Source organism: Barbus barbus (genome assembly GCF_936440315.1).
Source record: "Barbus barbus genome assembly, chromosome: 16".
NCBI lineage: Eukaryota > Metazoa > Chordata > Actinopteri > Cypriniformes > Cyprinidae > Barbus > Barbus barbus.
In genome coordinates this window covers 20,855,160-20,875,198 of record NC_136744.1, presented here as the reverse complement: position 1 = coordinate 20,875,198, position 20,039 = coordinate 20,855,160, and the positions used below count along the sequence as shown (strand labels likewise).

Below are 20,039 nucleotides of genomic sequence, written 5' to 3'. Positions count from 1 at the left end.
GCCCTACATGTACTGTGATTTCTCTGGATGCCCTGAATTTTTCACAATATTATGTATGGTACTTGGTGAAAGACCTAATTTCTTTGCAATTTTGAATTGCAAAATGTGATTTTTGATTTGTTTGACACTTCTCTCGTGATATTTGGCACAAAGCGATGAGCCAACATCCAGCTTTGCTTGCAAAGACTGAGATGCTCCTTTTATACCCAAACATGATACCTATAGCTATTACCAATTCACATGCTTACTGTGAACTGTTTCAAAACAGTTTTACATGGATATTCTATAACCTTTTCACTTTTATTTTGCCTCTGTCCCAAATTTTTTGGAGTGTGTTGCAGCCATCAAAAACAAAATACATTCATATTGGTCAGTGAAAACATTGAGAATCTTTTCTTTGTACCTTTGTCAATTAAATAAAAGTTAAAGAGAATTAACAAATCACAGATTTTTGATTTTATTGCATTTTACAAAATGTCTCAACTTCTCTGGAATTGGGGTTGTACTATATGATGTGCAAACAAATAAAGTAACTGTATTTTTCCAACCTAATATATAGAGCAGTGAAATAATTTATCCTAGTTTACATCATGCTGCCGAAATTTGCTATATAGTTTGTCGCTTTAAGTGCTGGTATGTGTACAGGGTGAAGAAGTGGATGGCAGATCTACAATGGCCTTCATAATAATATTAATTTGAATATTTCTTGAATAATTATTAATCAAAGTTACATTTATGCATGTTAGAGAATAAGTTGATTATGGCTTTAGTCTGCCTTTCTCCTCTCTAAGAAGCTGCTCTCATTGTGTGTGTAACCATGCCTGATAATGCCAGGTTTAGGGCTGAGGCAACCTTGAAGTAAGATAAGTGTTTCTCTGCGTATGTGTGTTAGTATCTGTCTGTACAGGGAGGAGCTCAGACAGTCCAGGACAAACGTTCAAACAGCCGATGTCCAGCGTATCAGATATACATCTTTGGAGAGACGTATTGCGTCGGACCTCTGATCACTTGTCACTAAAATAATCATCAGAAGATATGCTTCAAGCTTGTGTCCATATGTGGAAATTGTCTAAGTTTATCTAGGTTTTAGAACCAATCAGAATTTTGATGACTTATGCATTGACGCAATTAGCAACCTCTGTTAATAAAAAATTCATATCTCTCCTATCTCCATTCCTTGTGCATATTATATTTATTTCTGAAATGCCATTTATACAAAAATCTTCTTTAACACAAACCTGTCTATGGACTACACAAGTTTATAAATAAATATAGTTAAAAAAATTCTCAAACATTCTGTGCTGTAAATGACACAATAATACAGAAATAATCAGAAAACATTTCATAAAATGTTGGTCCGCTTCAGAACTGGTCCAGTATCAGTGTGGCACATCCATTCTCTGTTTGAGGGTAAGATACTACAAAAGAAGCAGAACAGAATCATTTTACAGACTATAAAACACACAGAGAGACATATAAACATTAATGTTAAAAATTCTCAATTTTTCTCACTTTTTTTCTGCTACCGATTGCTTGCTGAATCCACAGCAGCTCCATGGCTAAAGTGCTCCGCTGCTGCTTCAGAGAGTCAGGAGTATGAGCTGTGTCTTTAAAAACTGAATGCAAATGTGTTCCTGCCAAAACAAAACACAAGTACATAAGTGTCTCACAAGTACTGTCTGTTTTTTTTAAATCTCTGTATTTCCTTTTTAGCAATAAAATCTCTTCTCAAAGCACCTGTCTGAAATAAGCTGTAGTGGCTGACATCTGAATTCACTGAACTGCAGAGTGTATTAGATTCATCCATCAGGTTTTGTATGACCACATTCTCTCCTCTCTTGTCCACAATACCATCGACAGATGTGGAAGTGTCTCTGCTGGCTGTTTCAGTAGCTTCATGTCTCTCTGGTACCTGAATTTCAGACTGTGGGAGAGATTTCTCACTGCCCTCATTCTCTGTTTTCTGTTCCCTCTCTGAATCATCCAGAAAGTCATGGGATTGAAACCTGGAGCGCTCATACTGCAGCAATAGGCTTTCCTGTAGATTACATTATACACATATCATTATGCAACATCAAGACATTATATGAAAATCTTAAAAGGGATAAAGAAACTTTAAAGCATACTTTCTACGAGTAACAAATAAACAGCTTATGATGTATTACTAATAGAAGACAGGAGGGGATATGGGCAATGAGAGAGGCTCACAGTGTCGGTGAAGTGAGGTCTGGGAATGATGTTTCCTCTCCACTGCAGGTGATCCAATCCTCCATCAATCTCTCGCACTATCTCTTCAAACTGAGTCCGAACCAAACTCAGACCTTTCCTCAAAACATAACCACGACACTGAGCCTGGAGAGGACGCAATATTAGCTTTACTTTCCTGATACTGCTCTAGTCATGTTTATTATCATTTATTATAATGATTGAAAATACAGACACCTCAGGACTAAGGAAAATCAGATAAACTCCAACAATTTTATAAACAAATGAAAACAATGAACTTGGTGACTGTAAACCAACACAAACTGCCAATTTACCCAGGCTCTTTTCCGACACAGGGCAATTTACTTAGATAATATTTCCAAAAATACATGCACACTTGAGAATCTCCAATGGTAATAAAATAATAATAATAATAATAAATACCTGAAATCGAGTTAATGTCTGAATCCATTTCTGTTGGTTCATAGTGTATATTGTGTGTATATTTCTTCCCCTGTAAACAGACCGAGGAACAGATTCGCCTGCAGCTCAGTACCGCCACCCGCTGTTTGAAAGAGATATTAATCCATTACCATTAATCACTCTACAACATGTTAAAATGTTAGGCTTTTTATTTAGTTGGTCTTATAGCACAAATTGGTGAAAACAGAGGTAAATAATAAAACAACAAACACTACTTTGGTTTGAGTGCATTGCCATGTCTCTCGGTGCTTCTAAACTTCTAACCTAACAAATTATTAAAAAAATATTTCAGGTGTTTCTTCATGTTTCCTTTGTCCAATCAAAATGCTTTAAATAAAACAAAACTTATTTTCCTATCATCATTTTAATCTTTTGCAATATCCTTTTATTATTTGTAACATTTGTTTAATAAAAGGAGGTCATGATATTTGTTTTTCTAGCTTCTATGACTTTTATTCAACAAACGGTTATGTCCCATAATTGCACAAAAAGTCCAAAGTCAAAGTGAGTGAATTGCTGCATTAAGTTTTATTACTTAAAGCGCACAAATAGAAAATAGTTTATATACATTCTTAAACAAAACAAGACATGGACGAAAAGCAAAGCACACAAATATTTTCTTTTTGAAATATTTGAAATTCACAGAAAGAATACAAATGTAATTTTTCAAATGACTCTTTCAATGCTTTAGACTCAGGCAGTGAGGGAAGAGAAACCGGCCTGTACATGCTCATGCAGGATCAGAACCCGTCATGAATCAATCTGATATCAATTTAAACAGACCTCCCCTCAAGGCAACAGTACTGACTCTCTGTTGAAATATGTGGAGGTAGGCGTAGCAGAGGTCGGCTGTAAAGTGATATTACTGCATCATGATATATAAAAATTCAATCTGGTGTAGATAATTAGCCTTTCCTCAAACCTGTCCAGATGTTGTGCTGATGGTTTGTCACTGAAACTGGTGTAAAATGGGAAGACTGGCTTTTATAGGGACAGACGTTAGTGAGGTTGTAACGTATTATGGACTATGTCACAGTTTTTTTTCTCCAGTAGTTTCATCCTACATCCACTGTGGCTTGTCAGAACTTTCTGACCTGTATTATAGATGTTACTGTACTCCGTTCTTTTGTGCTTTGGGGTAGAGACTGCAAATCTACATGGTATAAATACAGTCTTGCGCTCCAAGAAATGGAGGAATTCTAGTCGACTCATTTCTAATTCTAGAATTACCCACTGGAATGTAAGCCTGACTCCATTATGTTTTCACTTTAAAGCAAAGATAACACACAAATACTGTACATTTCCATCAGTGGCATCAAGAATAACAAACTTCTATCATAATTGTTCCTAGATCAACATTAAATAGCTATTTTAAACTCCAGTTTACAAACAAGGTATATAACATTATTTTAAATAAGTGTATGTCTATTTTAGTGTACAAATATATACAAAAAGATCCAGTTTCATCATTAAGAGTCTCATGAAAACCTTACGGTAAAACAATCAATGTAATCTAGACACTGAGAAGAGGCACTAAGATCACTGATTTCAAACAGTCCTGAGTGAGTTTATAGCTACTCCACAGCCATTTACAATATCTTTCCAGAGAACACTGATGAACTAAAATCAATTGTGTTAATAAAAATGATGATTGACTGATAATGTAAATGTTCATCTTCTCATTCACTTCTGACATTGTTGAACATTTGAAATCAACTCATGCAATCCCTAAAGTAAGAACAGTTATTTATCCAGATAAACCACTTAAACACTGTAACAAAGAGGATGCAATTTAGCTTTCAGGCTCAAAATTGGAAATATTACAATTTAAATGCTAAGATCAAAACATTTGAAAAACAAGAAGTGCCATTTTTTCATGGAGAATGTGCTTTGATGCTCCTGTTGTCATTTAGCATTGCATTAGACACAGATCACGATGATGGTGCTTCATTAAGTTGCAGTTGAGTTGTAGCCAGGCCATCTTGGGCTTTGGTCGGCACAGTGATTTGATGGTCAGCTGGGTTTGGTTTCCCGCTTACCCAGGTCTTAGGTAAGTCTTGATTTTCCGCCAAGTGGAGTTTCTGTCTGGATAAACCGCATTAAGGAGATATGCACTGGTAATGTACAAGCTCTGGAGCTCCTATTACACATAAAAATGCTGACTTCAGCTTTCTTCCTGCACATATACTGGACTTATCCATTAGGCTTCCATTAGGACACAACTGATCTTAGAATAATCTCAGCTAAGATGTTTTGAGAAACACAATCCCTGGTTGTACTGAAACTAAAACTAAATGCTTAGCTGAGAGCAGTGAGAGCTTTCAGTGTAACACAAACCCTTTCTGGATAAACAGAAATCCTGGGAAAACACCATGTAACATTTACTTGACCAGAGCTGATTAAGCTGAAAGATTTGTTAAAGTCAATAAACATTGTATTTTATTTGCATAAAATGGGACTTAATCATTATTTTTTTGTTAACATTTTAAGGACTCCAAACACTTTGGGGGTTAATGTCAAAGGTAAAGTAAAATGGCATATTTTAATACATACAATCCATAATATGGAAGGATACATTGAGCTGCTCAATTCTTCCAGCTAAGCGGAGAAAAAACAGAGATGCATTAAAAAAATCAATATAATCACTGATGCTTTAAAATCACTGATCACTGATGCTTTAAAAAGACCAATCTATAACTGCTGAGCTGACAGAATCAGTATAGCAACAGACTTCAAACAATGGCTTCTTCTGGAATTCATCCTGTATGTTAACAAAAACTGAGATGACTTGTGTTGTACAGGCTGTCCATTTTCAAAAATTACAAACTGCTCTGCAGAAATGCTTTTCTTTATACCATTCCCTAGCAGTATAATAATTTAATATATCCTAAATTGTTTATTTTTGTTTTATAGATGTTATTAACACTGATTGTCTATCACCTAGCTTCTGTGAATTCCTGGACACTAATATTAAAATAAATGGGTGAATTTTCATGAATTTAATTTCATGTCCAAGTCACATTTTACCCCGAAAAAGGAATTAATTTAATATTTATTAAGATCATTTTTGCCTCCCAATTTTAATTACTGTAGTACAATAATATCTAAATAAATATTGTATTAATATAACATTAATATTGTTATAAATAAATATGTATTATTTACATTTAACATTTTGGGGGGGGGATAAAAAAAAAAAGATCATGGTAGTATCTGTAGTGCTGCCTTTAATTAATGCTGATTAAAAAATACTGTAGTACAGTAATGAGAATCTAATGAGAGTCAATAATCAATAACGTGAATTATTGAGATGCATTATGGAGTATGGTGAGGGGGTGTGCTTAGTTGTCCTAAAAATACTGATACAATGCAAAAGTCTTAATAGTCCTAACATAAGCTTTATGAAAATATGGGGAAAACATGATTTAATTGCTTAAGATTCAACTATACACTCTGTAATACTAAGTGAACCACCCATAATGAAATTCACACACACACACACTCACACACTATAATCTGCTGGGCTCTCTACCACATACCACCGAGCTGACAGCTAGAAGGGAAATACTATCAATAGCAACTGTCCAGCCCTTCACAGACTGATGAAAGAATACAGTCAGACAGCGACACTTGGATTTGGATGATAATAGAAGATTCAGCCACAGGCCTGTATTCATATACAGGGTATTATTGTGTCCAGTCCTTTAGTATCTGCGTGTGAGAGAGTCAGAGTGCTTGAATAGTGGAGAGAGAACAAGTAGACTGGTGTTTCATATCCATTAGATCCAGACTCTACTAATATGTGTGTGCGTCTACTGAAATGAACAAATATAAACTTGTGGGAAAATGAATGTCTGTGGTTTAAGGTTCAGTATGAATACTCAAAAGATTAGGGCTGCACGATTTGGGATAACAATGAAATTAAAATTGCGAATAAAATAGGAAAAGTTCCAGATTTGCTGTGCTTGTTAATAGAGCTGCACAGTTTGGCCAAAAATGCAGTGATTATATATCAACATGACTAAAAAAATTATTTAAATTGCAGCCTTTGCAATTTGATAACACACTAAGCCATATCACAATTCAGTTTATTTAGATTAATTGTGCAACCCAACAAGAGATGCATTATTAAAGAAGATTAAAAAATATCTTACATTAGAAAGCAAGTGTTCTAGATTGCGGTCCGAAGCGTTTTTTCTCTGGTCTTCAGACAGCTCCTCCACATGACTGTCCAGACTGAAATGCAGCCGGGCCAGACGTTCCTGCATCTCTCTCACATGCTCTAGTTGCTCAAAGGAGCACACCTTACCTGCAAATACAGTGTTACACCCATGGGAACTGAGAAAGTACCTTTCTAGACTTCTCAAATCTGAATCAACTCGCTGATGAATTAGGTGTTGTAAAGGTGCCACCCTTACACACCTTTGCATTCTTTAAAAATACCTCAACAGTAAAGCCAAAACTACTAAGGCTTCTAAATAAAACTCTAGTACATACCGAAAGCCTGTAGTTTTCCAGAGTGAAAGTCGTTGAGCAGGTTGAGCAGTCCTCCCTCCATCTCTCTCACATCAGAGACGTCAGTGAGGAATGAGTGCTGGAGTGGTGAGGAGGACTGGGACACGCGGCTGGATCCGGCAGGCTGAGGAGCTCTGGGTTTCTCTCTGTGAGGCCTACAAATGGAAACAGAGTCACTGTTAGACACTTTCATGAGGCACAATTTGGAAATATCAATTACAAACTCAAACCAAATTAGCATCTATGATATGCCATTTGAAGAACACACACAAACCTTGTGTTTTTGGGGGGAACCACAGGAACAGCGAGAGTTTCTTTAGACAGACCCATTGCCCCCAGTGATCTCTTGTACTTGCCCCTGGGTTTAGGGGAGGGGGGCTGGGGTAAACCCAACGAGAATGTGGCGCTTTTACTCGCCGGGAGAACGGAGAGCTTTCGAGGGTTGATTGGTGGAGGAGGGGGCTGGGGAAGGGACACTTTGGGACTCCTTTTCTTCCTCTTGTCTTCCATGAGGGCAGTGGCACTTTCTAAGACACACAGACAAGAGCTCTCAGCTACTGAGAAGTATGAAAAAACAACAAGAGCTGATCCTAAACTAGTGGTATAGGCTACATAGTGTGCAATTTCTTTCAAAAGGCACCACATAAATTGCAAAAATATTGTTATATAAACTAGTCTTAACCAAACACTGACATTATTGTAAAGCAATCTACTTTAATGGGAAAAGTTTAAGCTCTTTCTGCTTTGGCTGTGGTGGGAAGGCAAACAGGAGCATAACATAATAATACGGGCCCCTACAGAGACAGATTAAATAATGTGGGGCCCTAAATATGAAGGTTTGTCCCAAGCTTTAGTCCCATTGGTATCACTGCACTAAAGTCAATTTTAGCTTTGTAGTGAACAGGTTTCAATCATTACAGCAGGTCAGTGAGAACCAGTGCTAAACATTTACAGGACAGGCAGCAATTATTAATATATGACCTTGAACTGCTAACACATGGAATGGAAAATTCAAATTTTGTGTGACTGCATGAAGCCATGTTAACGATATCAGATAACATGCTTAATAAATTTAACTGGTTACCAAGACATGCCTTCTTATCGTCCTATTTAAGAAGGAGCTTGATTCAAACTCCACCAAACTTTATGGATAAAGTAAGCCTCTCTGGTATTTTCTGGTTTGTTTATTTTGCTGCTATGTTTCTCACCCTGGGTAAAGAAATACAGTGTTATCAAGCTGCGCTCCAGTGCTGAAATATTTTTACATGCTTCAGATCTCTCTGGGACTCCCGGCTGCCTGCTGTCCATCCGCCAGGGATACAATAATATATGTCTGCCATTAGGTTTTTTATATGTTTATTTTATTTTATTAAATTGCAGCAATTTTAATATATATATATATATATATATATATATATATATATATATATATATATATATATATATGATTACTGCAAGTACACCAATATTAAATATTGTTTCTCAGAAACTGCAACTAATTGGGCCAGGTAACTTGCTGTAAGTACATCACTGACATTTTTGAAAATTGAAAATTTTAAAGAAAAGCTATTGTTTTAGAATAAAAACATTTAACTGTATCCCTATTGTTTAAGTTCTCATAAGTTGGGTAAAAAACTATAAATTAATTTTCGAGCAAATGTTCCTGCCCACCAATAACTCTATATCAATGGAAGACGTAAAATAAATTAGATTTTATAGAAAAGTATATATATATACATATATATATATATATATATATATATATATATATATACATAGAGCATAAACCCTGCATATAATAAATTAATATGTGCATCGTAGATATTTGTATATTATAGATTGTACATTATAATAGCCTTTTTATTGCCTGTAAGCACTAAACAATCTGGGTCAATCATGGTGCTTTTAGATAAATCAGCCCCAAAATCACAATTTTAATTAATGCACAATTTTAAAGATTTTTAGCGTCGTCCTGTATTATTTCATGCTAGACTTTTTCTTTGCAGTTGTAGAATCTTAGCGTATGACTTGATGTGTTTATCAGTGCAAAACCGAATGCATTTTTCATTTGATGAAGAGGGTTATTTTGAATGGAAGGGATTTGCACAGGATGCCCCATGAGGCATATCGCTGAACAAAACGATTTACTCACCGGCTCGAGGACAAGGATGAGGCTCTTTGAGCTTTCCAGCGAAAATTTAAGGCGCCCGTGTAGGTTTTTCCATTCCAGTAACTCAGGATACGCGGTCCGTTATAACAACAGATACCAAGTGCTTGCCGTCTCCAGCGTGACTAGTACTATGGTGAAGCTTCGTTACTAATATGAACGAGACACGCTTTTGCTATTGGACTGCATTAAAGAAGCGTCCCGATTATCTAATTAATATTCAAGAGCTGAACCTTCGCCATACTGAGCGCATAATCACAATAAGACGCTGAGATCCACGAGAATTATTAAAACCTCATCCACACAGCTAGCTATTTATATAGAGGCTTTTAATAAAACACTATATACCACAAAACGAAACAGCTTATTGACCGAAATCTTTAGCTTTGAGAGATGTTTGTTGCCATCTAGAGGCTGTTATGGTACAGTAACAGACTAATGATAAACCTGAGAAATATTAAAATAATGATAAAACTAGTGCTCACTTGTTTTAAAATAGTATTTGATTCAAAATAAACATTCAAATGAAATATAAAGAAAAACACAATTGTGTCTGACTAGGACATGAATGTCCTTTAAAAGAAAACTTCAGAGAAGTATAGTACAAAAATATGATTCCTTTTTATTTCATGGCAAGTCAGAACATAGACAGAAATGCACTTGTAGAAAAAATAAACAGCTCTCATGCATGTTTTCTGCTCATCTGTGATGACTGACAATTTATCCTTGTCTAACTGACTTTCTGATTGGAGGCACTGGCTGAATACGAATACGCTTTTCCCAGAACTATTCTGTCTCTGAGCAGTTTGAAAAAGGCATAATAATTACTGAATAATATTAGAGCTAATGATATCATCTGATGCCATTTCTCTGAAGACATGAGTGAATATAACTGGTAGAATATCATTGCACCTTCCAGGATTATAAGAATGTTCAATATTCGAAGAGGTTTGTTGAAGAAAAACTGTTAAAAGAAAGGGAAAAAAAGAGGGGAACAGTGGTTATTGCAATATCATTCCCATTAATATATTATTCTTTGTAATAATGTTTCTAAAAAATCTAAAAACTTATTCTCGATTTCATCTACAGCTTATACTTACATAGAAACGATAATGCGAGACATCTGAGGGAACTGCTACGTTATAATGGCCCATGGCCTTATAAACATTTTTACTGTGCTTGACCAAAACTCCTTGTGGCCACATGTACTCTTCTGTCCATCTGCAGAAAACAGAAAAAGAAAGCTATTACACCTTACAAAAAAAAATAAAAATTGTCATAAAAACATAAAATGTGCTTAAAAGCAAAGCCTTCTGACACAATTTGAGAAGAATCTTACATGCAAAAAATAAATAAATTCAATGAGTTAATATTATTTTGCAAAAACAGGTTAAAATCAGTTACGTAACAGAAATCTGTTCTAGTTGTGATTTTTGAAAACCAATGTAGGTAAAAAAAAAAAAAAAAAAAAAAAGGCTTGGCTTCAAATTCATTTAACAAGCTATAAATAAATGTGTTGTTGATGGCAACACCCAAGATCAAAAGAACATGTTGAAACATGCAAAACAATGCAGGTATTCTTTTAAGGCCAAGAGCACATCAGACTGTGAACAAGAATTTAAATTAGGCTCTTTTGTAAATGCATTTGGAATCATTCAGCACCTGCTATTACATTTTAGCACTAAAAAGAATATTAACCAAAACCCAGCAAAGACACAAACAAACCTAACACAACTTAAACTTATGCCATTTTTATAACCCCAGGTACGACGTACATGTGTTGGAGGACGTTTGAGCAGAGGGAAGGGTCGACCTTCTGCCAGCAGCCTAGGTGAGCGGCAGCTTTGTGGAGCAGGTCGCAGTAGCGGGGAGGTAACAGGTGCCGCATCAGAATGACAGCGGTACTGACAGATACCAGGATGAACAGCTCACAGGACCAGCGTTTATCTACATATTGAGTGCTCTACACACAAACAGAAAAATTAAAAAGGAGCCATATGCACGAATGTAAAGCAATTTATTTAAAATATTTATGTTTCAGCCAAAATGTGCTGTGCCACGTATAACACACTAGCACACAAATCTATAATATACATAAGCATGTCTTTATATATCACAATGCTTATTTTTGATGCACATTAGTGTTCAAAAGCTTTTTTTTTTTTGATAAATTAATACTTCTATTAGTCAATGAAATCTGATCAAAAGTGACTGTAAAAACATTTATAATGTTACAAAAGCTCTATTTCAAATAAATGCTTTTCTTTTGAATTATTTATTCATGAAAACCTGATTTAACGCATTATGGTTTCCATAAAAATATGAAACAACATAACTGTTAATACTGACTGACATTACAACACAGATAATAAAAAGAAATGTTTCATGAGCACCAAATCAGCATATTAAAATGAACATAAGCAATGAGCATCATAAGCTAAAACAACTGTGATATAAATGATGATTCATTGTTTTGTAGCAGTTTGCATTGAAAAATGTATTGTCAGTTGACAGATGCTCTTTTTAATACAACAAACTCCCTCCAGAAGAATTTCAACAAAACCCATGACGCTAAAACCAAAGTTTTGCATTGAGGGCAGATAGAAAGCAATAAGAATAATATCTGGAAAAATAATTTGCATATGCTGGTTTAAACACCAAGAATGATTTTTGCCTACAGCCGGTCTGATCTGAATTTATCGACTCATTACACATGAATCAACGGACCCTCATCAACCAAACCTGTTCTCTTAATCCACACACTGTATGCACTGTATGTGCATTTATGCACAAAAGACCACCTGTCGATGCACTCACCTTGACGAACCAAACAGGTACGAATGCCACGTAGTAGGCACTGAGCATGGAGCTAACCAACACCTCCTTCATCCTCCAGTTGAAGTCCATCTTCAGGTACTCCACCTCTTTGCGGATGAGGTCAGGAGAGAGGCAGCAGGCGTGGGTGGGCATGGGCTGAACACTGTACAGCTGACTGGTGTGCTGCTTCCATGTTTCCTTCAGGACGGACAGATAGTCCCGTCCCCCACGGCCCAAAGCAGCACTGCTCACCTCTTTAGAACTCATGCTGCCCAAAGGCGACATGGATCCAGTCCTCCGGAAGTCACAGCTGAGTCGGAAGAAAGGGATATACATTCCAAACCTGAGGGGGAAAGATAGATGAAATATTACAATACATTACAATTTAATTAATTACAAATATTATAAAACAGATAGCTATGACTTTAAAATTCTGAATGGATGACTCAAATCTACTTTAAAATAATTGCACATTTATGCACATTTAAATACATAAACCAGCCAAAACATCAAAGTATTATCTATCTATCTATCTATCTATCTATCTATCTATCTATCTATCTATCTATCTATCTATCTATCTATCTATCTATCTCTGTCTGTCTATAGATTTTATATAGAATAGAATTTCATGGGCATTATTAATATCTCACACAGAAGTCACTTTCAAACCAACCACCTTTCTGTTGGCCAACGTGGCAAATTTGTGCAACCAACTTGAACCTGATGCAAAATCAGTGAGGGAAATCTTTCACCTTAACAAGAAATTCAAGATCACATGGATTCCTGTTGAAATGGCCTAATGGTTAGGGAGTCGGACTCGTAACCTAAAGGTTGCGGGTTCGAGTCTCAGGTCCGGCGGGGATTGTCGGTGGGGGGAGTGTACATACAGCGCTCTATCCACCCTAAATACCACGACTGAGGTGCCCTTGAGTAAGGCACCAAACCCCCAACTGCTCCCCGGGTGCCGCGGCATAAATGTCTGCCCACTGCTCCGGGTGTGTGTTCACGGTGTGTGTTCACTGCTGTGTGTGTGGACTTTGGATGGGTTAATTGCAGAGCACAAATTCCGAGTATGGGTAACCATACTTGGCCTCATGTCATGTCACTTTCACTTTAGAAATCTCACAAAACAATTGTAAACATGTCATGTGTACATTTATTACTCACGGATAGCAGAGGAAGAGCAGGCTGAGTACGGAATATGTCTTGAAGAGATAAATAAGTGAACGACACAGACTCCATCCTGCAAGAGTCAGAACGGCAAAACGTGCCGTCACCAGGAAGACAGAGTGGGGGAAGGACAACTTCCCACTTTGTGATGACTTTGGAGCAAAGAAGAGGAATAGAATGCAAAACTTATTCATTTTTAAAGCTATTAAAATGGAACGAAGAGATAGGAGATAATGCACATTACCTCTTTTACAATGGCCGCAATTAGCCTGCGAGCCAGCACTATGATGGTGAACACCAACATATTATAATCAATGAGGTGGAAGTTCTGCAGAGACAAAAGAACTTAATTTTATGGAAAAATGAACATTGGATGCTTCTGTGGAGTTTTATTGAAGACTTATGACATGTGACTCACTAGAGAGGTGTGTGAAGGTGGGTGCGATGGGGGATACCACCACACTGTTTTGTAGATGTTGACATAATGCACGAACAGAGCTATAAGATGGCATACAAACAGGTGGAGCTCAAACAGGACGTTCCGGTCCATGGAGAGTTCTGGAATCTTACAGTGCTTCAGTGGTACCACTGTCTGAGTGGCCAACGGAGGGCTGGACATTCCCGTCCCGGATCCATTCCTGATGACCGCACAGCATTTTATTTTAAACATTGGAGGTGAATGTTATCATAGCAACAGAACATTAGTTTATTATGTGTACCATTTTGCTCAAACGTGCCCCCACCTGGTTCGTGACCTCACACCTGTCACGGGTGAACTGGTGGAGTGGTTACCGTTGCCAACGGAACCTGTCTCACTGCTCAGCGGAGAACGACAATATGTCGTTCTATTCGCTCCTCTTCTTCCTCCGGCCATTCCAGATCCACTCTTCCCCCTCTCAATTTTTTTGCACTTCTACTTGGTTACACTTTAGATACCTGCAGGAAAACAAATAACACCAAGTTCCAAACACACTATAAGAATGAGTCTTAAAAAAATGAGGTCTTATGTATACTAAATGACTGCTAATGGAGGTTTTGTATTAAATACGCCAATATTTAATGTTTTTGAAATACACTAAAAACAGCAATGTCGTGAAATAGTAAAAAAAAAAATTCTATTCTATTTTCTAATTTAAAATGTAATTTATTCCTGTGATGGCAAAGCCAAATGTTCAGTAGCCATTACTCTAGTCTTCAGTGTCACATGATTCTTCAGAAATTACTCCAATTTGCTGCTCCATGAAACATTTCTTATTATCAATGTTTAATACAGTTGTGCTAGGAATAGGAATAGTTCAAAATAGCCCAAAAATTAAAATTTTGTCATCTTTTTCTCACCCTCATGTTGTTCCAAACCTGTATAAGTTTCTTTCTTATGTTGAACACAAAAGAAGATTTTTTTTAAGAATTTTGAAGAACCAAACAATTGTTGGTCCCCATTGACTTCCATAGTAGGGAAAAAAATTATATGGAAGTCAATGGCGACCAACTGTTTGATTACCAGCATTCTTCAAAATATCTTATTTTATGTTCAACAAACTCAAACAGGTTTGGAACGACATGAGGGCGAGTAAATGATGATAATTTTAATTTCTGGGTGAACTATCCCTTTAATAATTTTGTGGAAACCGTGGTTTATAGATTTTTAGAGAGTTCAAAATAACAATTTAGCATTGTAAAAGTCTTTACAAAAAAGTTGTAAAAGCTAGTGTATCATGCATTGTTCATGACTATACAGGTGCATCTCAAAAAATTTGAATATCGTGAAAAAGTTCATTTTTTTCTGTAACTTATTTCAAAAAGTGAAACTTTAATATATTTTAGATTCATTACATGTAAAGTAAAACATTTCAAAAGTTATTTTGTTTTAATTTTGATTATTAGAGCTTACAGCTCATGAAAGTCAAAAATCCAGTATCTCAAAATATTAGAATATTTACATTTGAGTTTCATTAAATGACCATCCCTACAGTATAAATTCCGGGTATCTCTTGTTCTTTGAAACCACAATAATGGGGAAGACTGTTGACTTGGCAATGATCCAAAAGACAATCATTGACACCCTCCACAAAGATGGTAAGTCACAGAGGGTCATTACTGAAAGGGGTGGCTGTTCACAGAGTGCTGTATCAAAGCATATTAAATGCGAAGTTGACTGGAAGGACGAAACTGGGTAGGAAAAGGTGCACAAGCAACAGGGATGACTGCAAGCTTGAGAATACTGTCAAGCAAAGCCGATTCAAACACTTGGGAGAGCTTCACAAGGATTGGACTGAAGCTGGAGTCACCATGCTCAGACGTCTTCAGGAAAAGGGCTACCAAGCCCCTTCTGAAACAGAAACATCGTCAGAAGCATCTTACCTGGGCTAAAGAGAAAAAGAACTGGGCTGTTGCTCAGTGGTCCAAAGTCCTCTTTTCAGATAAAAGTAAATTTTCCATTTAATTTGGAAATCAAGGTCTGGAGTCTGGAGGAAGAGTGGAGAGGCACAGATTCCAAGCTGCTTGAAGTCCAGTGTGAAGTTTCTGAAGTCAGTGATGATTTGGGGTGCTGTGACGTCTGCTGGTGTTGGTCCATTATGTTTTATCAAGTCCAAAGTCAATGCAGCCATCTACCAGGAGATTTTAGAGCACTTTATGCTTCCATCTGCTGACAAGCTTTATGGAGATGCTGATTTCCTTTTCCAGTAGGACTTTAGCACCTGCCCAGAGTGCCAAAACCACTTCCAAGTGCTTTGCTGACCATGATATTATATGGAATCTATGGGAATTTTCAAGAGAAAGATGAGAAACAGTCGAAACTAAAGTCTCACCAGTAGTGCCTCAGCAGTGCCGTAGGCTGATCGCTTCCATGCCACACCTCACTGATGCTGGAATTTGTGCTAAACGAGCCCTGACCAAGTATTGAGCGCAGAAATAAACATACTTTAAAGAACTTGAACTTTTCTGTTTTGCAAATCCTTTTTTTGATTGATCTTAGGAAATATTCTAATATTTTGAGATACTGGATTTTTGACTTTCATGAGCTGTAAGCTCTAATCATCAAAATTAAAACAAAAAAACTTTTGAAATGTTTTACTTTACATGTAATGAATCTAGAATATATGAAAGTTTCACTTTTTGAAATGTTACAGAAAAAAAAATTCTTTTTCACGATATTCAAATTTTTTTAGATGCACCTTAGTGTATACTTCTATCAGGATGTTTATTACCACATAAAAGATTTTTACCAGATTTTTGTGTCAATCCCTCTTTAGTAATTTAATGCTTATTACAGATACATTATTCTACATCTTTGTTTACTGTTAATCATTACAGGTTGTTCAGAAGCTCAGAATGTTTGCAATAGATACTACTACCATACTTATCTTGCTATTTCTGCAGAATTCAGGATGAATGCCGTATGTACACAGTATGCAAATTGTCTTAGTGGATGGAATATGTAGACAACCAACTACATTTGATAAATTAAAAATGCAAAAAGCAAGTTTCTTGCTTAATGTGATGTATTAAACACATATCTAATGAGATTATGTGATAATAGGTTTCTTAGTAAACTAATCCTGTCCAAACAGATCCAGAGCACTGGGTACTGAATTAATTAATATACCATGGTATTTTAAGACACTGTCAAGACACCATACCATGTTATTACAAGTCAAATCACATTTAGTTTATTGTCATTCCAGCAATAAGGTGGGACAAAATGTTGTTTTACCAGGTCTGCAGGACAAATTACAAAAAGAGAGTAAACAATATTGCAGATTCTTTTGGTGTGGACCCATATGCTGCAATATCACATTTGTGATGTCTGAACACGTTTTAAAGGGGTCATATGATGCAATTTCAAGTTTTCCTTTCTCTTTGGAGTGATACAAGCTGATTGTGCATAGATAAGATCCCTGAAGTTGCAAAGACTAAAGTCTCAAAACCAAAGAGATATTCTTTTTTAAAGTTAAGACTCGTCCATGCCCCCCTAAAATGGCTCATTCAAACACACCCCCACATGTCTACGTCACAATGTGGAAATATAACGCCGCCCAAATGTTCACGCAAAGAAAGAAGGCTTGGTTTCAGTAACCGCAGTATTGTTGAAGCAGCCATGTCAGGCAGACGCTGTGTGTTTCTAGGCGAAAGCAAAAGCACTTTATTTGGCCTTCCGAAAGTAGATGCATTTAGGAATCATTAAGATTACTTACAACAGAACGCATTTCGTGAACCTAGGAGAGGAGGTAATTCTGACTTTGCTATGACAATCTGGCGCTTCTGAATCAGCGACTGTATGTTTTGTTATTTGTTGTGTGTGCGCGCACGCGTGTGTAAGAGGAAGAAAGACAGGGACACATCTTTCTTAATCGCGGCTTGTGTGCAAACACATACGAGCTTCATTACTGTGTCTGTCACGCGACTCTGTTCCCCTTTCGGGCTTGAACTGATGGTAAAACTCGGATGTGTCTCACTCGTCCTGAAAAGTGAAGCTGTGGGCTCTTTGATCGCCCCCTGGTGGCTGGCTGCAGTACAGGTCATAAACCCCGCCCTCTCCATGTAAACGAATGGGACTTCAGTCAAAAAAAATTAATTACACTTCCAATACAATTTTCCGAAATATGGTTTTGGTCATTTAAGGTAGTTGTTATCATATGTTCAATTGTTCGTTTTTGTGATGAGTTTGATTTTAGCTAGTAATTTGATGCTATAAAAATGGGGCGTGCCGTTATGGTTGATTGGGTCTGCGGGAGTTTGATACTGCGGCTCCACCTCACGACACTACTGCGCAGACTCGGGCTCCAAACGAATCTCTACTGCGCAGACTTGGGCTCCAAACTAATCTCTACTGCGCAGACTTGGGCTCCAAACGAATCTCTACTGCGCAGACTCGGGCTCCAAATGACGTCATTTACTCAAGATGGCAGCGGCCATACTGAGATGCATTTGCTTCACTTTTCTATAGTGAAAGGATATATCCATCCTTCTTTTTTTACAGTCTATGGTAAATCTAAGGACATTATTAACTGTCTTTACATTTATTTTGAAAGATGAAGCTCGCGATTATGGAAAGGGACGTTACTTTCCGACGAGTACTTGCGGTGTTCGGCCAATCACAATGCACTGTGCCAGTTGGCCAATCAGAGCAGACTGCGCTTGACGGAAGGAGGGACTTTGTAAAAACCGATGCATTTGAGAGAGGTGGTGCATAGAGGACCTACAATCATGTACAGTATTTGAAAAATAATGTGTTTTTTGAACATTAAAGCATGTTAACATATTCTGTTACACCAAATACACAAAAATAATGATCTTTAAAAAAGCATCATATGACCCCTTTAAAGAAAATTTGTTTGTTTTTAGATCCTGGCCAGTTCTAACTTGATGTTACTGTAAGTTACCGACACCACTGTTCTTACAATGAATGAATCGACTTATTGTATGTTCATAAACTCTTCCTCAAATGGCTCATATTATAAGTGTAGGCTACTTTCACTTGTGCCTTGGGCTTACTTGAAGAGTTGGTAACTTTTTTTTAGATGCATTGTAAAGCCTTTTATGGCAACAACAGTCAAATCAGTGAAACTTACTGAATCAAACCGATTTGCATTGTGTGTGACTACATCAATTTTGTTATTTTAAGGCTCATTGCTCAGCCGATTTATCCCCATTCAAACCCAGTCAACCATACAGAACTCCATCACCACTGGTCTCATGCACAGGACACTGATAAAGAAGACCCACATGCATGCAGCACTACTGGCTTGCCAATGCTCGTACCACAATCGGGTCTCACTAAAACCAGCATAAAAAATGCATGTGTTATTGTTAGTTTTTAAAGGATTTTGTATCCTGTTTATGATAGAGAATAATCTTTCCTAGTCGCTCTGGTGTTTTGCAGCCCAGCCTTTATTGATAGACAACTTTTGCGGAAGCGTTGCTGTTAAACATGTAGGTTGAAAGACATGTTGTTGTTTTTCATTCTGAAACCAAATTGCCTTAAAATGCAACAAAAATGTATCGGGTGTAATGAATCTTAACGCCCATAAAAACAAATGCATGCTCGATCATAAGACTGCGGCCTAGCACTGTTGCATTTGCACATAATCTAATTTCAAGAAATCGCAGAAAATGTCTTACCACTTTCAACAGCGGAGTTTAGTCCAGATAAGGCGACTGTGAGATTTAGGTTGAAACGCACTCAATACTTAAATACAGAGTTATTTACTTGGGATGTAAAGGGTTTGTTTTAATTTCTGATAGTGAACGAGGAGAGCTCATTCTGTTGATGTTGTACCGCAGACAGACGCACGCGCAGAGCACAGGGGGGAGGAGGCAAGCGTGCGTGCTTGCGTGTGTGTGTGTGTGTGAGATCAAAACACATAATGTGGCCAAGCTTCAGGCACATACATTACACAAAACCGGTTTGGAAAGGTTAATGCATTCCGTGTTTTAGGCACCTTCATTTAACTTATTTTATTGCATAAGTCAAGCCATACCAACAGGCTACTATATTTATTCAGTGCTAGTACAATAAAACTATTGCCAGGTTTTTAAATATTTATTTTGTTTAGCTATTTGCATTCCACGCGTTGTATATTATTAATACAGTCATCCATTTATTCAACCAGTAATCTGTCCTTATTTATATGCAAAATAATCAAACAAATCTCCCGCCACACGTGTCAATCTCCTG

At 36.9% G+C, this 20,039-nt stretch overlaps 3 protein-coding genes across 5 annotated transcripts; all 3 read right to left on the bottom strand.

Moving 5' to 3' along the window:
* Positions 1–439: 439 nt before the first annotated feature.
* On the bottom strand, positions 440–2,743 carry LOC306882030 (IQ domain-containing protein C-like). 2 transcript variants are annotated; one of them, XM_079436458.1, is made up of 5 exons: positions 2,650–2,733; positions 2,209–2,352; positions 1,738–2,038; positions 1,513–1,634; positions 440–1,418 (listed from the first exon to the last, which is right to left on the bottom strand). In XM_079436458.1, the coding sequence occupies exons 1-5, from the start codon at positions 2,689–2,691 to the stop codon at positions 1,380–1,382; spliced, it is 648 nt and encodes a 215-aa protein (XP_079292584.1). In that variant the 5' UTR covers positions 2,692–2,733; the 3' UTR covers positions 440–1,379. The 2 variants fall into 2 exon arrangements, with proteins under 2 accessions (XP_079292584.1, XP_079292585.1); XM_079436459.1 differs by having other exon boundaries at positions 1,176–1,418; positions 2,209–2,321; positions 2,650–2,743.
* Positions 2,744–3,198: 455 nt separating this feature from the next.
* On the bottom strand, positions 3,199–9,750 carry LOC306882262 (coiled-coil domain-containing protein 28B-like). The gene is made up of 6 exons (XM_079436776.1): positions 9,356–9,750; positions 7,478–7,730; positions 7,186–7,358; positions 6,843–6,997; positions 5,264–5,286; positions 3,199–4,773 (listed from the first exon to the last, which is right to left on the bottom strand). Exons 2-6 carry the CDS (start codon positions 7,711–7,713, stop codon positions 4,620–4,622), a joined length of 741 nt encoding a protein of 246 aa, XP_079292902.1. The 5' UTR covers positions 7,714–7,730; positions 9,356–9,750; the 3' UTR covers positions 3,199–4,619.
* Positions 9,751–9,967: 217 nt separating this feature from the next.
* LOC306882216 (transmembrane protein 39B-like) lies at positions 9,968–19,664 on the bottom strand. 2 transcript variants are annotated; one of them, XM_079436707.1, is made up of 10 exons: positions 19,484–19,664; positions 15,722–16,118; positions 14,104–14,296; positions 13,779–13,998; positions 13,605–13,688; positions 13,358–13,512; positions 12,188–12,530; positions 11,146–11,333; positions 10,471–10,591; positions 9,968–10,334 (listed from the first exon to the last, which is right to left on the bottom strand). In XM_079436707.1, exons 3-10 carry the CDS (start codon positions 14,232–14,234, stop codon positions 10,101–10,103), a joined length of 1,476 nt encoding a protein of 491 aa, XP_079292833.1. In that variant the 5' UTR covers positions 14,235–14,296; positions 15,722–16,118; positions 19,484–19,664; the 3' UTR covers positions 9,968–10,100. The 2 variants fall into 2 exon arrangements, with proteins under 2 accessions (XP_079292833.1, XP_079292832.1); XM_079436706.1 differs by lacking the exon at positions 15,722–16,118.
* Between the last annotated feature and the right edge of the window lie 375 nt (positions 19,665–20,039).

Coding starts and splice junctions, on each gene's coding strand:
- LOC306882030 (XM_079436458.1), bottom strand. CDS start 2,691: ATGAACCAACAGAAATGGATTCAGACATTAACTCGATTTCAG. Junction 2,353..2,649: donor AGACATTAACTCGATTTCAG/GTATTTATTATT, acceptor CGTCCTCTCCAG/GCTCAGTGTCGTGGTTATGT. Junction 1,635..1,737: donor CTACAGCTTATTTCAGACAG/GTGCTTTGAGAA, acceptor TTGTTTTGGCAG/GAACACATTTGCATTCAGTT.
- LOC306882262 (XM_079436776.1), bottom strand. CDS start 7,713: ATGGAAGACAAGAGGAAGAAAAGGAGTCCCAAAGTGTCCCTTCCCCAG. Junction 6,998..7,185: donor TGGAAAACTACAGGCTTTCG/GTATGTACTAGA, acceptor CTGTATTTGCAG/GTAAGGTGTGCTCCTTTGAG. Junction 4,774..5,263: donor GAAGAATTGAGCAGCTCAAT/GTATCCTTCCAT, acceptor CGGTTTATCCAG/ACAGAAACTCCACTTGGCGG.
- LOC306882216 (XM_079436707.1), bottom strand. CDS start 14,234: ATGGCCGGAGGAAGAAGAGGAGCGAATAGAACGACATATTGTCGTTCT. Junction 13,999..14,103: donor GGTGTGAGGTCACGAACCAG/GTGGGGGCACGT, acceptor TGCGGTCATCAG/GAATGGATCCGGGACGGGAA. Junction 13,689..13,778: donor CACCTTCACACACCTCTCTA/GTGAGTCACATG, acceptor TTGTCTCTGCAG/AACTTCCACCTCATTGATTA.